Source organism: Pongo pygmaeus, chromosome 16, assembly GCF_028885625.2.
Source record: "Pongo pygmaeus isolate AG05252 chromosome 16, NHGRI_mPonPyg2-v2.0_pri, whole genome shotgun sequence".
NCBI lineage: Eukaryota > Metazoa > Chordata > Mammalia > Primates > Hominidae > Pongo > Pongo pygmaeus.
This window is the reverse complement of record NC_072389.2, coordinates 69,798,645-69,811,536: the sequence shown is the minus strand read 5'-3', so window position 1 is coordinate 69,811,536 and position 12,892 is coordinate 69,798,645. Positions and strand designations below refer to the sequence as shown.

General features: G+C 43.5%; 1 protein-coding gene across 5 annotated transcripts in view; it reads right to left on the bottom strand.

Annotated features, from left to right (window-relative positions):
* Positions 1-8,410, bottom strand: part of TRIP4 (thyroid hormone receptor interactor 4) — a 69,105-nt gene extending 60,695 nt beyond the window's left edge. Inside the window, exons 1-3 of one of the 5 annotated variants that reach the window (XM_054450155.2) lie at positions 8,041-8,410; positions 1,913-2,082; positions 505-638 (exon numbers count right to left, since the gene is read on the bottom strand). In XM_054450155.2, coding sequence (XP_054306130.1) covers positions 505-638; positions 1,913-2,082; positions 8,041-8,141 — 405 coding nt within the window. In that variant the 5' untranslated portion in view covers positions 8,142-8,410. Of the gene's footprint in view, positions 1-504; positions 639-1,912; positions 2,083-7,956 lie in introns of all 5 variants that reach the window. The other 4 variants (XM_054450156.2, XM_054450157.2, XM_054450158.2 and 1 more) reach the window with 4 other exon arrangements.
* Between the last annotated feature and the right edge of the window lie 4,482 nt (positions 8,411-12,892).

The window sequence follows — 12,892 nt, the reverse complement described above, 5'->3', positions numbered from 1 at the left end:
GGAGGCTAAGGCAGGAGAATCGCTTGAACCCAGGAGGCAGAGGTTGTGGTGAGCTGAGATTGCACCACTGCATTCCAGCCTGGGCGACAGAGTGAGACTCTGTCTCAAAAAAAAAAAAAAAAAAAAAATTAGCTGGGTATGGTGGTGCATGCCTGTAGTCCCAGCTATTCGGGAGACTGAAGCAGGAGAATTGCTTGAACCCAGGAAACGGAGGTTGCAATGAGCAGAGATCGCACCACCGCACTCCAGACTGGAAACAGAGCAAGACTCTGTCCTGGAAAAAAAAAAAAAAAAAAGCAAAGATGTCTTTATAATACTAATCAGGTTACCAAACAAAAAATCTACCATATAGAAAGGAGTACATATAACTTTTTCTCCCTAAAATTCATGCATTTGTTGAAAAATTGCCATTCTAGACCAATTTGTACACTTTGCTCTCTGAAATGTATTAGTCACTTCCTCTTCTCCAATAGTCAGAAAAAGCTTCAATCTATAAGCACTCACCTTGGCCAAATCAAAAGGTGTTTTAACCTCTGCAGTCGTGTCAGGTTCCGTAAATGCAGGAACTTCCTGTCTGTTTCTCCCTTTCTTCCTACCCCGCTTTAGATGGTCACCTGATTTCTGCCCATCTAAAATTTCTTTAAAGATAGAAAAAAAAAATACACACACACACAGATTGATAAGAGGATTCCTGGTGAACTAATATAGCTAATAAACTAAAGTGATGGTTAATATTTAGAGTCAAGATATCGTCATGAAGATTTTTAATTATCTTTTCCTGTCAAACCAGAATTAAATTTAAATCATCATTTTCAAGAGTGCAGTCAATGAAAAAGAACTCAAACAAGTGGCTGGGATTAAGAAGTTAAATTAAAATCTGATATTCCTAAAATCAGGCTTAGTGGCTCACATGCATAATCCCAGCACTTTGAGAGGCCGAGACAGGTGGATCGTTTGAACCAAGGGGTTTGAGAGCACCCTGGACAACAGAGTGAGACCCTATCTCTAGAAAAAAATACAAAAATTAGCCAGGTGTGGTAACACACGCCTGTAGTCCCAGCTACTCAGGAGGCTGAGGTGGGAGAATCGTCTGAGCCCAGGAAGCAGAGGCTGCAGTGGGCTGGGATCAAGCCACATCACTCCAGCCTGGGCAATGAAAGGGAGACCCTGTCTCAAACAAAATTCTGATATTGTAGATTGCATAATAACTTAAGATTATTTAGTTTGGTGCTCATCTTTTGTACTGTTTAAGCAGTTATCTCTAAATGCTATTCATACTACAGTCAATCAACACTTTACTTACATCCAGGTATGCACATGACTGAAAAATGTTTATGTATAAAATTTTCAAATTATTCTGAAGCCACATTTGTGTCTGTAAACACACATTTTTTTGTGATATTTTCCTTTTTTTTTTTTTTTAAGATGGAGTCTCGCTCTGTCGCCTAGGCTGGAGTGCAGTGGCACTATCTCAGCTTACTGCAAGCTCCACCTCCCGGTTTCACGCCATTCTCCTGCCTCAGCCTCCCCAGTAGCTGGGACTACAGGCGCCTCCAACCATGCCTGGCTAACTTTTTGTATTTTTAGTAGAGATGGGGTTTCACCGTGTTAGCCAGGATGGTCTCGATTTCCTGACCTCGTGATCCGCCCGCCTCGGCCTCCCAAAGTGCTGGGATTACAGGCATGAGCCACCGCGCCCGGCCTTTTTGTGATATTTTCTAAGTTGAAAAACAACTAGAGCAATATTCATTACGGATTGAGTAGAACCGAACTAAAAATATGTATACATATGATTCTGTTTAAGTTAGCTGTGAAGAAACACAAGATGGCAAAAAAATAAAATAAAATAAAAAATTCTTTAAGCCTGCCCACTTACCAATATTTCAACATTTGCTTAATTATATTAACTTACCATCTTTTTTGAAGCACTGCTGCAAAGGATCAGAAATCAACTCCTGATCATTCTTTTGCCATTTGGTTATAAGTTCTTCTATGAATTGACCTTTTTTGCCTTCATTTCCCTGGAGGAGATCAGTAACATATTCTCGTATCTCTTCAGCACTCTCAATTGACAAAACATACCTCAGGAGGCAAAGATATAAGTTGTTGAAACAAGACTAACTTACACTGTTTCTCAGTAATCTTAACAGAGATCTAGGTAGTAAAAACCATTCATTAATCTATTAGAGTGTTTACTCTGAGCCAAGTACTATGCTAGATACTAGAAATACAATATGATCCTAACTGGTATGAATGTATACATACATACGCTTATGTGTAGGAAAAAAACAACATTATACACCAAAACGATTACTAGTGAGTGATGGAATTAAAGGTAGTTTTAATTTATTTTTATTTTCTTTTTTCCTACAATAAAGATGTTTTTAAAATGTATTACATTATAATATATATGGGAAAAAAGAGAAAGAAACAGTGCTTATTTCTGGGTTGTAATTATTATGGTAATTTTGGTTTACTTTTTTATCCTTTTCTGATTTTTTTAGTTTTCCACAGTGAACATCTTATCATTACAGGAGAAAGAAGTGATAAAAATTACTTATAAATTAACACATAAGTGGCCGGGCGCGGTGGCTCACGCCTGTAATCCCAGCACTTTGGGAGGCTGAGGTGGGTGGATCACCAGGTCCGGAGATGGAGACCATCCTGGCTAACATGGTGAAACCCTGTCTCTACTAAAAAAAAAATACAAAAAAAAAAAAAAATTAGGTGGGCATGGTAGCAGGCGCCTGTACTCCCAGCTACTCGGGAGGCTGAGGCAGGAGAATGGCGTGAACCCGGGAGACAGAGCTTGCAGTGAGCTGAGATCGCGCCACTGCACTCCAGCCTGGGCGAGCGAGACTCCCTCTCAAAAAAAAAAAAAATTAACATACAAGACACTGAAAACAGCGTAAAACCTGAAGAAACTGTAATTCAGACACAATGATATGGAATGCAAGAAAAATTATTACCATAGTGCTATATCTTTTAAAAAATTATGAAATTGTCCTATGATTGGTATCATATGTACTGCATTCTTTTCACAGTGTAATGGTGGAATTGCAGAATTATGCTCTAGAGGTAAACAAATTTGTGCCTTTGGGCCTCACTAAGAGAATATTCTGACTGGGTGCGGGAGCCCATGCCTGTAATCCCAACAATTTGGGAGGCTGAGGCTGGAGGATCACTTGGGCCCAGGAGTTAGAGACCAGCCTGGGCAACATAGGGAAACCTTGTCTCTAGAAGAAAGATTAAAATTAGCCAGGCATGGAGGCATGTGCCTGTAGTCCTAGCTACTTGGGAAGCTGAAGTGGAAGGATCCTTTGAGTCTCAGAGGTGAAGGCTGCAGAGCCATGATTGCGCCATTACATTCCAGCCTGAGCAACAGAATGAGACTCTGTCTCAAACAAGCAAAAACGGTGGGGCATGGTGGCTCCCAGCACTTTGGGAGGCTGAGGCGGGTGGATCACCTGAGGTTAGGAGTTAGAGACCAGCTTGGCCAACGTGGTGAAACCCCGTCTCTACTAAAAATACACACACACATACACACACACCCCCCAAAAACAGGCATCTTCTAATTACTATGGATTAGAAAAGACAATGGTTTTTCAGGACTTACACATTTTAATCATCTTGATCCCCAAACTTACCAGTCCCCACCAAAAGATTAACTGCTATCAAAGACTTGCAAAACTGTAAGGAATCCCAAGGGATCATTTAACCCTGGAGGGTTTTTTTGTTTTTTGAGACAGAGTCTCACTCAGTCTCCCAGGCTGGAGTGCAGTGGTGCGATCTCAGCTCACTGCAAACTCCATTTCCCAGGTTCAAGTGATTCTCCTACCTCAGCCTCCTGAGTAGCTGGGATTACAGGCGCGCACAACCACACCCGGCTAATTTTTGTTTTTGCTTTTTTTTTTTTTAGTAGAGACAGGGTTTCACTATGTTGGCCAGGCTGGTCTCGAAGTCCTGACCTCAAGTGATTCGCCCGCCTCAGCCTCCCAAAGTGCTGGAATTACAGGCTGAGCCACTGTACCTGGCTTTTTTTTTTTTTTTTTTTTTTTTGAGACAGAGTCTCACTCTGTCACCCAGGCTGGAGAGCAGTGGTGCTATCTCGGTTCACTGCAACCTATGGCTCCTAGGTTCAAGAAATTCTCCTGCCTCAGCCTCCTGAGTAGCTGGGACTGCAGGCGGGCACCACTGCGCCCGGCTAACTTTTTGAATTTTTAGTAGAGACAAGGTTTTGCCGTGTTGGGCAGGCTGGTCTTGAACTCCTGACCTCAAGTGATCAACCTGCCTCAGCCTCCCAAAGTGCTGGGATTACAGGTTGAGCCACTGCACCTGGCCAACCCTGGAGTATTTTTCAAACAACCAGGGAAGAGAGTTCCAGAACCATTTGAATAAATGTCATTTTAACTACTTAACAAGGTATAATAAAGAACAACATTCATCCAAATATGTTATATACCAAATCTTATCAAAATAATATGAACTCATCCAGATTGTGGACCAAAGTTTATTTTGTTAACTCTGTGTATAGCTATTTATGTCTTATAAATGTATCACTAATTAGAAAGTTAAGGCCAGGTGCAGTGGCTCACGCCTGTAATCCCAGCACTTTGGGAGGCTGAGGCGGGCAGATCACAAGGTCAGGAGACCCAGACCATCCTGGCCAACATGGTGAAATCCCATCTCCACTAAAAATACAAAAATTAGCTGGGCATGGTGTCACGAGCCTGTAGTCCAAGCTACTGGGGAGGCTGAGGCAGGAGAACTGCTTGAACCTGGGAGGTGGAGGTTGCAGTGAGCCGAGATCCTGCCACTGCACTCCAGCCTAGGCGACAGAGTGAGACTCCGTCTCAAAAAAGAACAAAAAAAAAAAAGTTAAGAGCTCTGTGCTATTTCAAAAATTCAGGCCACTCATATAAAATTGTTCAAGTTAGTACATTACTGTAGTACATACACCTGGGTAATTCTCAATTAAATGCCAGGCAAGCCACAGCAAATGCTTTCATCATGGCATAATAGCCTGTTGTGCAATACTAGTGAATACCTAACAAATGCTTCAAATAGTATCTTAGCATAATACATGCCGATGGGTGCTGACCCCCTTTCCCAGGGGGAAAATAATTTTTTTTTTTTTTTTTTTTTTGAGATGGAGTCTCGCTCTGTCACCCAGGCTGGAGTGCAGTGGTGAGATATCAGCTCACTGCAACACCTCTGCCTCCTGGGTTCAAGCGATTCTCCTGCGTCAGCCTCCCGAGTAGCTGGGATTAGAGGTGCCCGCCACCACACCTGGCTAATTTTTTTTTTGTATTTTTAGTAGAGATGGGGTTTCACCATGTTGGCCAGGCTGGTCTCGAACTCCTGACCTCAGGTGGTCCGCCTGCCTTGGCCTCCTAAAGTGCTAGGATTACAGGCGTGAGCCACCATGCCTGGCCTGAGAACGCATTTTCTTGATACTGTGTAATCCAAACAAAATACAACTGGATTCTAGACTGAGAAGACTACACCTATCATTCTTACCCTATTTCAAATTGTTAATTATCAAAAATAGCCTCAATCTTTATTTTTTCTTTTTTTTTTTGAGATGAGGTCTCACTCTGTCACCCAGGATGGAGTGCAGTGGTGCGATACCAGCTCACTGCAACCTCTGCCCCCGTGTTCAAGGGATTCTCCTGCCTCAGCCTTCCGAGTAACTGAGACAACCTGCACGCTCCACCACACCCGGCTAAGTTTTGTATTTTTAGTAGAGTGGGGGTTTCGCCATGTTGGCCAGGCTGGTCTGAAATTCCTGACTTCAAATGATCCGCCTGCCTCGGCCTCCCAAAGTGCTTAGATTACACGCATGAACCACTGCACCTGGCCACCTCAATCTTTTTTTTTAATACTGTATTTAATATAATACACATATTTAATATATTTAATATAATATTTGATATATTTAATATTTAATATATTTAATATTTAATATAATACACATATTTACAATAAATATGTGAAAATTGGGCCAGGCGTGGTGGCTCATGCCTGTAATCCCAGCACTTTGGGAGGCTGAGGCGGTTGGATCATCTGAGGTCAGGAGACCACCCTGGTCAACATGGTGAAACCCCATCTCTACTAAAAACACAAAAATTAGCCGGGCATGGTGGTGCGCACCTGTAATCCCGGCTGCTCGGCAGGCTGAGACAGGAGAATCGCTTGAACCTGGGAGGCGGAGGTTGCAGTGAGCTGAGATCGCACCACTGCACTCCAGCCTGGGCAACAGAGTAAGACTCTGCCTCAAAAAAAAAAAAAAAAAAAGTGAAAATTTTAAACTTATATTCGTAAAAAACACTTTTCTGTTTTATATATTGCAAAGTTTCATTATTTCATTTGATAGCATTCCACTGCTTTAAAAAATGCTTGAAAACTACTAAATACTTAATCTGACTGCGTTCAAGCAAGGGTAAAGCCAAACCATAAGATTTCGCTGTTTTGTTTTGTTGTCTATTCTAGTGTTCAAAAAAATCCTTTATCTTGTTGTTTACTTTTTTTATTTCTGTAGAGACAGGGCCTCGCTATGTTGCCCAGGCTGGTCTCCAACTCTCAGTCTCAAGCAATCCTCCCACCTCCACCTCCCAAAGTGCTGGGAATAAGGGCTTGAGCCATCTCCTAGGGCCTCAAAAAAATCCATTAAAATAACCTACTTTAACTGTCTCCTTGCCAGAAGTCTATTTTCTCCGAAACTCAGAAACTCATCTTACTTCCTACAAAAGCCCTAGAACTGCAATTTAGGTTTCAGCATCAGTGACCAAGGAATCAAATTATGGAACACTTTCAGTTCTTCGATCAAGTCCCATTTTTGTAGTTTTCTCCCCTGCCTGAACACTTTGGACCTCCACCTCTGTGTATTCCTTAGTTCTCGGGTGAAAGTCATCTTTTCCAATAAACCTTCCGAGTTTTTCAAATCTTAATAAGGATCCTTTATTTTGTGCTCCAATAAGCCCCTTCACTTCCCCAACCTCAGCACTCATCAACGAAGGGGAACCCAACTGTCTTGTCTTTGTTACCCCAGCACCTGGCGTGTAACAGTAGCGCAACAAATGTTCTTTAATCAGTTGAAAGTAGATATTAAGTCATGTTCACCATCTCCATTTCATAGGCGTCATAAAGCATGATAAGCTTTACTAATGATTCATCTTATAAATAAAGAAACCAGGGTACAGAGAGAAAAATTAAGTTGTCCTAGGTTCTAAAACAGATAAACGACAACAGAATATAGAATCTGAGACTCCAGAGTCAGAAGCTATTTGTACTCTACCACGCCGCTTCCACTTAAATTCTAGATCCTATTGACACAGCTGACCCTGTTGGCTCTACTGACACAACTCAGACTGGGCTGACTAAAATGTTCAGAGTATATCTGGGTGCGGTGGCTCATGCCTGTAACCCCAGCCTTCGGGAGGTCGGGGCGGGCGGATCACTTGAGGTCAGGAGCTGGAGACTAGTCTGGCCAACATGGTGAAACCCCGACTCTACTAAAAATTTAAAAAAATTAGCCGGGTGTGGTGGTGCGTGCCTGTAATCCCAGCTACTTGGGAGGCTGAGGCAGGTGAATCACCTGAACCCGGAAGGCGGAGGTTGCAGTGAGCCAATATCGCGCCACCGCACTCCAGCCTCGGCGACAGAGACTCCGTCTCAATAATAACAATAATAATAATAAATAAATAAAAGAGTAAGGAGTTCAAAGTTAGGAAATACAGTTTGACCTGCCCCTCCTCTCTAGAAAGGAAACTGGCTCCTGGGACAGCCTTGCAGTTCTAATTATTACAGATTGGGCGCCTTCCCAGGAAAAAAGCCCGACCGGCAGATTGTGGAGCCGGACACCCTATTCCAGAAACTAAACTACAAAGGTGGAGGCCAAAATTCGACGCCTACAGACTACAGACTGCAGCCCCTTTATCACATTTCTCTCTTAACTTTTCAGTCCTCCCCGCTTCCCGGTTCGCTCAGGCAGTGCACATCCCAGAGCTCCTTCCCCGCTTGGACCCGAACTGTTCTCACTGAATGATCTCCTCGCTGACATCCAGGCCGAAAGTCTTCCGCAACTGCTGGGTGCACCAATTCACCAGCGGCTCCCCGGACACCGCCCCAGCTACCGCCATCTTCCCCAGCCGGAACCAGCTGAGCTGCAAGAGCCCCACGTCCTGCACCGGACTAGTTCCCTTCGCAACACCAACCCCGCTCACGCGGGTTCCGCCAGCTTGCACCGCCCCGCAAGGTCGCACCGTCTCCAGTGCAGATCCCGCCCATCTGTGCGCCTCTTGCTTCTTCCTGCTTCCTTGCCTACTTCCTTGTGCCCACCGGAGTCGAGCTCCGTCAGTGCGTGATTCTTGCCAATCGCTAAACGTAGGACTCGAGGAAGGCCATTGGCAATTCTGCTGAGAAGACAGTGCAAGTGCCTATAAAAACGACAGTTTAGGGGGAAAACAAACCAATACCCGGAAAGCTGAGAGGCCAGCTTTTTAATCGTCATGGTTTTATGTAAAATAAAACAGCAAGTGGAAGGTATTGTAAGCCCTGTGTTTGCTCTGGTGGTGGTTTTAATTTTTTTTTAATTAATTAATTTTATTTTTTTTTTATTTTTATTTTTTGAGAAGGAGTCTCGCACTGTCGTCCAGGCTTGAGTGCAGTGGCAGGATCTCGGCTCACTGCAAGCTCCGCCTCCCGGGTTCACGCCATTCTCCTGCTTCAGCCTCCCTAGTAGCTGGGACTACAGGCACCCACCACCACGCCCGGCTAATTTTTTTTTGTATTTTTCGTAGAGACGCGGTTTCACGTGTTAGCCGGGATGGAGTGTTTATTTTTAATACCCCCTGTAGTCGACTACTAGATTCACACCGCTAAAACTTCTATTTTATTTTTTGAGCCATGTATTTTCCAGGAGAGCCAAGACAACTCAGCAAGCTCGAGGGGAAAAAACAGTAAAACAGGAGTTGGAATTTGGTTTTGAGGACTTTCCACATGAGTTCTCAACCAAAAATGACCATATTTAAGGGCCGTCTGCAATTCCCTACCCCGCTAAGACAATGGGCTGGGGAAAATTTAGCCAAACTTTTCTGGAGATCATAATGTCTTCCCATTCATTTCTGGCTTTTTGTTGCATTTACAGGTTAAAATTTCTTCATTTCTACTAGCCTGTTTAGACTAAGTGGTCACATTAAATTGGCAGCTGTTTTACCTTTTTACTAGTGTTTTCATTGGTGTAAATATTATAATTAAAATCATAAGTGTATTGGCCGGGTGCAGTGTCTCATGCCTGTAATCCCAGCGCTTTGGGAGGCCGAGGCGGGAGGATCACTCGAGCGCACACGGAGAGACACACACACACACACACACACACACGACACACACACACACACACACACACACACACACACACACACACCCGCAGTGGCTCATGCCTGTAATGCCAGCACTTTGGGAATCAGAGGCCAGAGGATCACTTGAGCCCAGGAGTTCCGGACCAGTCTGGGCAACATAAGGAGAATCCTCATCTCTACAAAAATGAAAAAAATTAGCCTGGCATGGTGGCACATGCCTGTAGTCTCAGCTACTTGAAAGGCTGAGGTGGGAGGATCACTTGGGCCTGGAAGGTCAAGCTTGGAGTGAGCCCTGATTGCACCACTGCACTCCAGCCTGGGCGACAGTGCAAGGCCTTGTTACAAAAACAAAACAAAACCTCATAAGTGTATTGATTTACATTCCATTTAAATTGTCGTAGATCTCATTAATTTGGAAAGCATATGATTTTCCAGGGTTGTTTTTTTTTTAAGAAAAAGACAAAATACTCTGTGAATGTTTATTAATTGTGGGTACAAGTTTTGTTTCTTTGTAAAACTCCACTACATTTAATAATAAGTGTAAGGTATCAAAGTCATTTACCTGTTTATTTATTCAGTCCTTGTGTTAGGGTTCTCCAGAGAGACAGAACCAATAGGATAGATAACAGATAGATATAGATACAGATCTATGAGGAGATTTATTAGGGAATTGGCTCAGGAAATTATGGAGACTGAAAAGACCCATCACAGGAGACCCTGGAATGCTGGTAGCTGGCTCAGTCCAAGTTGTGAAATCTTCAAGTCTCAAGGCGGAGGGCCTGGAGTTCTGAAGTCTGAGAGCAGAAGTCTGAGAAGAGTGTCTCAGCTCCAGAAGGAAGAAATATTTTTTTCTCACCTTTTTTGTTCTGGGTCCTCGGTCAATTGGATGGTGCCCACTCATATTGAGAGCAGATCTTCCCCACTCAGTCCACTGACTCACATGCCAGTCTCCTTTGGAAATACCCTCAAAGGCACCCAGAAGTAAAGCTTTACAAGTTATCTAGGCATTTCTTTTTCTTTTCTTTTCTTTTTTTTTCTTTTTTTGAGATGGAGTTTCCTCTTGTTGCCCAGGCTGTAGTGCAATAGTGCAATCTTGGCTCACCACAACCTCTGCCTCCCGGGTTCAAGCGATTTTCCTGCCTTAGCTTCCCGAGTAGCTGGGATTACAGGCATGTGCCACCACGCCCGGCTAATTTTGTATTTTTAGTAGAGACGGGGTTTCTCCATGTTGGTCAGGCTGGTCTCAAACTCCCGACTTTAGGTGATCCTCCCGCCTCGGCCTCCCAAAGTGCTGGGATTACAGGCCCTCTAGGTATTTCTTAATCTGGTCAAGTTGACACCTAAAATTAACCATAACAGTCTCCATGACTAAAACATTAAGTGTTTGAAGGCAGAGACTATGACTTAAGTTTTTTTCGTATAATATAATTTAGTATGTCATACATGTTATGATAAGTACGTCCTCCAGAATAACATAGGTGGCTGGGTACCATGGCCCACACCTGTAATCTCAGCATTTTGGGAGGCTGAGGTGGGAGGATTGGTTGAGCTCGGAAATTTGAGACCAGCCTGGGCAATATCGGGAGACCCTGTCTCTACAAAAAAACCTAAAAATTAGCTAGGTGTGGTGGCAAGCGCCTGTGTTCCCAGCTACTTGGAAGAGGATCACCTGAGCTCAGGAGGCGAGGCTGCAGTAAACTGTGATCACACCACTGCACTCTAGCCTGCGTGACAGAGTGAGACCCTGTCTCAAAAAAAAAAAGGCATTCTTTTCTCATAAGTCATATGTTAATTATGATGTAATTATAATGCAATTTATTATTACTATCATTTGTTAAATTACATTTCTGCCTGAGCAATGCAAGCACACCCATTTAGCAAGACTTAAAGATCTCTTTTTTCTTTTCTTTTTTTTTTTTTTTTGAGACATTCTTGCTCCGTCACCCAGGCTGGAGTGCAATGGCGTGATCTGGGCTCGCTGCAACCTCCACCTCCCAGGTTCAAGCGATTCTCCTGCCTCAGCCTCCCAAGTAGCTGGGATTACAGGCACCAGCCATCATGCCTGGCTAGTTTTTGTATTTTTGTAGAGATGGGGTTTCACCATTTTGGCCAGGCTGGTCTCGAACTCCTGACCTTAGTTGATCTACCTGCCTCTGCCTCCCAAAGTGCTGGGATTATAAGCATGAGCCACCGCGCCAGCCAAGATTTTCTTTGGTATAAATGTAGGCAGGCCAGTTGCAGTGGCTCACACCTGTAATCCCAGCACTTTGGGAGGCTGAGGCAGGCAGATGACCTGAGGTCAGGAGTTCAAGACCAGCCTGGCCAGCATGGTAAAACCCTGTCTCTACTGAAAATACAAAAGTTAGCTGGATGTGGTGGCACATACCTGTAATCCCAGCTACGTGGGCGGCTGAGGCATGAGAATTGCTTGAACTGGGAGACAGAGGTTGCAGTGAGCTGAGATCGTGCCACTGCATTCCAGCCTGGATGACAGAGTGAGACTCTGTCTCAAAATTAATAAATAAAATAAATAAATTTAGGCAGAAATTGTATTGATACATACTGTAACTTTTCTTAATGCCCTAGGCCTTTGAAATTTTCAGGTTCACTCCACACCACTCTCTGTGTTTTATTTCATTATAAAAATTGTGTTTAATTGCTTCTGCAAAGCAAATATTTCAATGAAGAACTTTTACTAGGCATCAGCACTTTTTTTCTTTTTTCTCTAACATGCATTCTTCATTATCATCATTGGTCTTGAAATGACGAACATGCAAACAAAAACAAACACACAACTATAGTAATATGTAGACTGCCCAGGGTGGAAATGTGTATTTGATACTCTTTCTGGCAACTTGCTTGGCAGGTGGGCAAGGAGAAAAGACTATCATATTCTTTCTGCAGGAATCTGGAATATGAGTTCAAATTAAGTAATTCAGACCTATGTAGAAGCCACTTAAAATGAAAAGGAAATAATGGCATTTAAGAACCACTGTGCTGGCCGGGTGTGATGGCTTACACTTGTAATCCCAGCACTTTGGGAGGCCGAGGCGGGCAGATCACTTGAGGTCAGGAGTTTGAGACCAGCCTGGCCAACATGGTGAAACCCTGTCTCTACTGAAAATACAAAAATTAGCTGAGTGTTTTGGCACATGTCTGTAATCCCAGCTACGTGGGAGGCTGAGGCAGGAGAATTGCTTGAACACGGGAGGCGGAGATTGCAGTGAGCCGAGAGCACGCCACTGCATTCCAACCTGGGCGAAGAAGCAAGACTCCGTCTCAAAAAAAAACAAAAACAAACAAACAAAAAAAACCACTGTGCAGTGAGATGGGCCATGAGGACAAAAAACAAAGGAATGCCCTGGGTCTGGTGGATTTTTCCGGTTGATTTGGCTGTAACCTTAGATACCAAGGTTAAGACAAAACTACAGGTAATTGCCAATACCTTTTCTATTATTGTGTTAATTTAACCTGTTGCCTAGATTCCTTAAATCTGTGTTACAGACTGCAGTTGTTGATTCTGTTAAAGTACT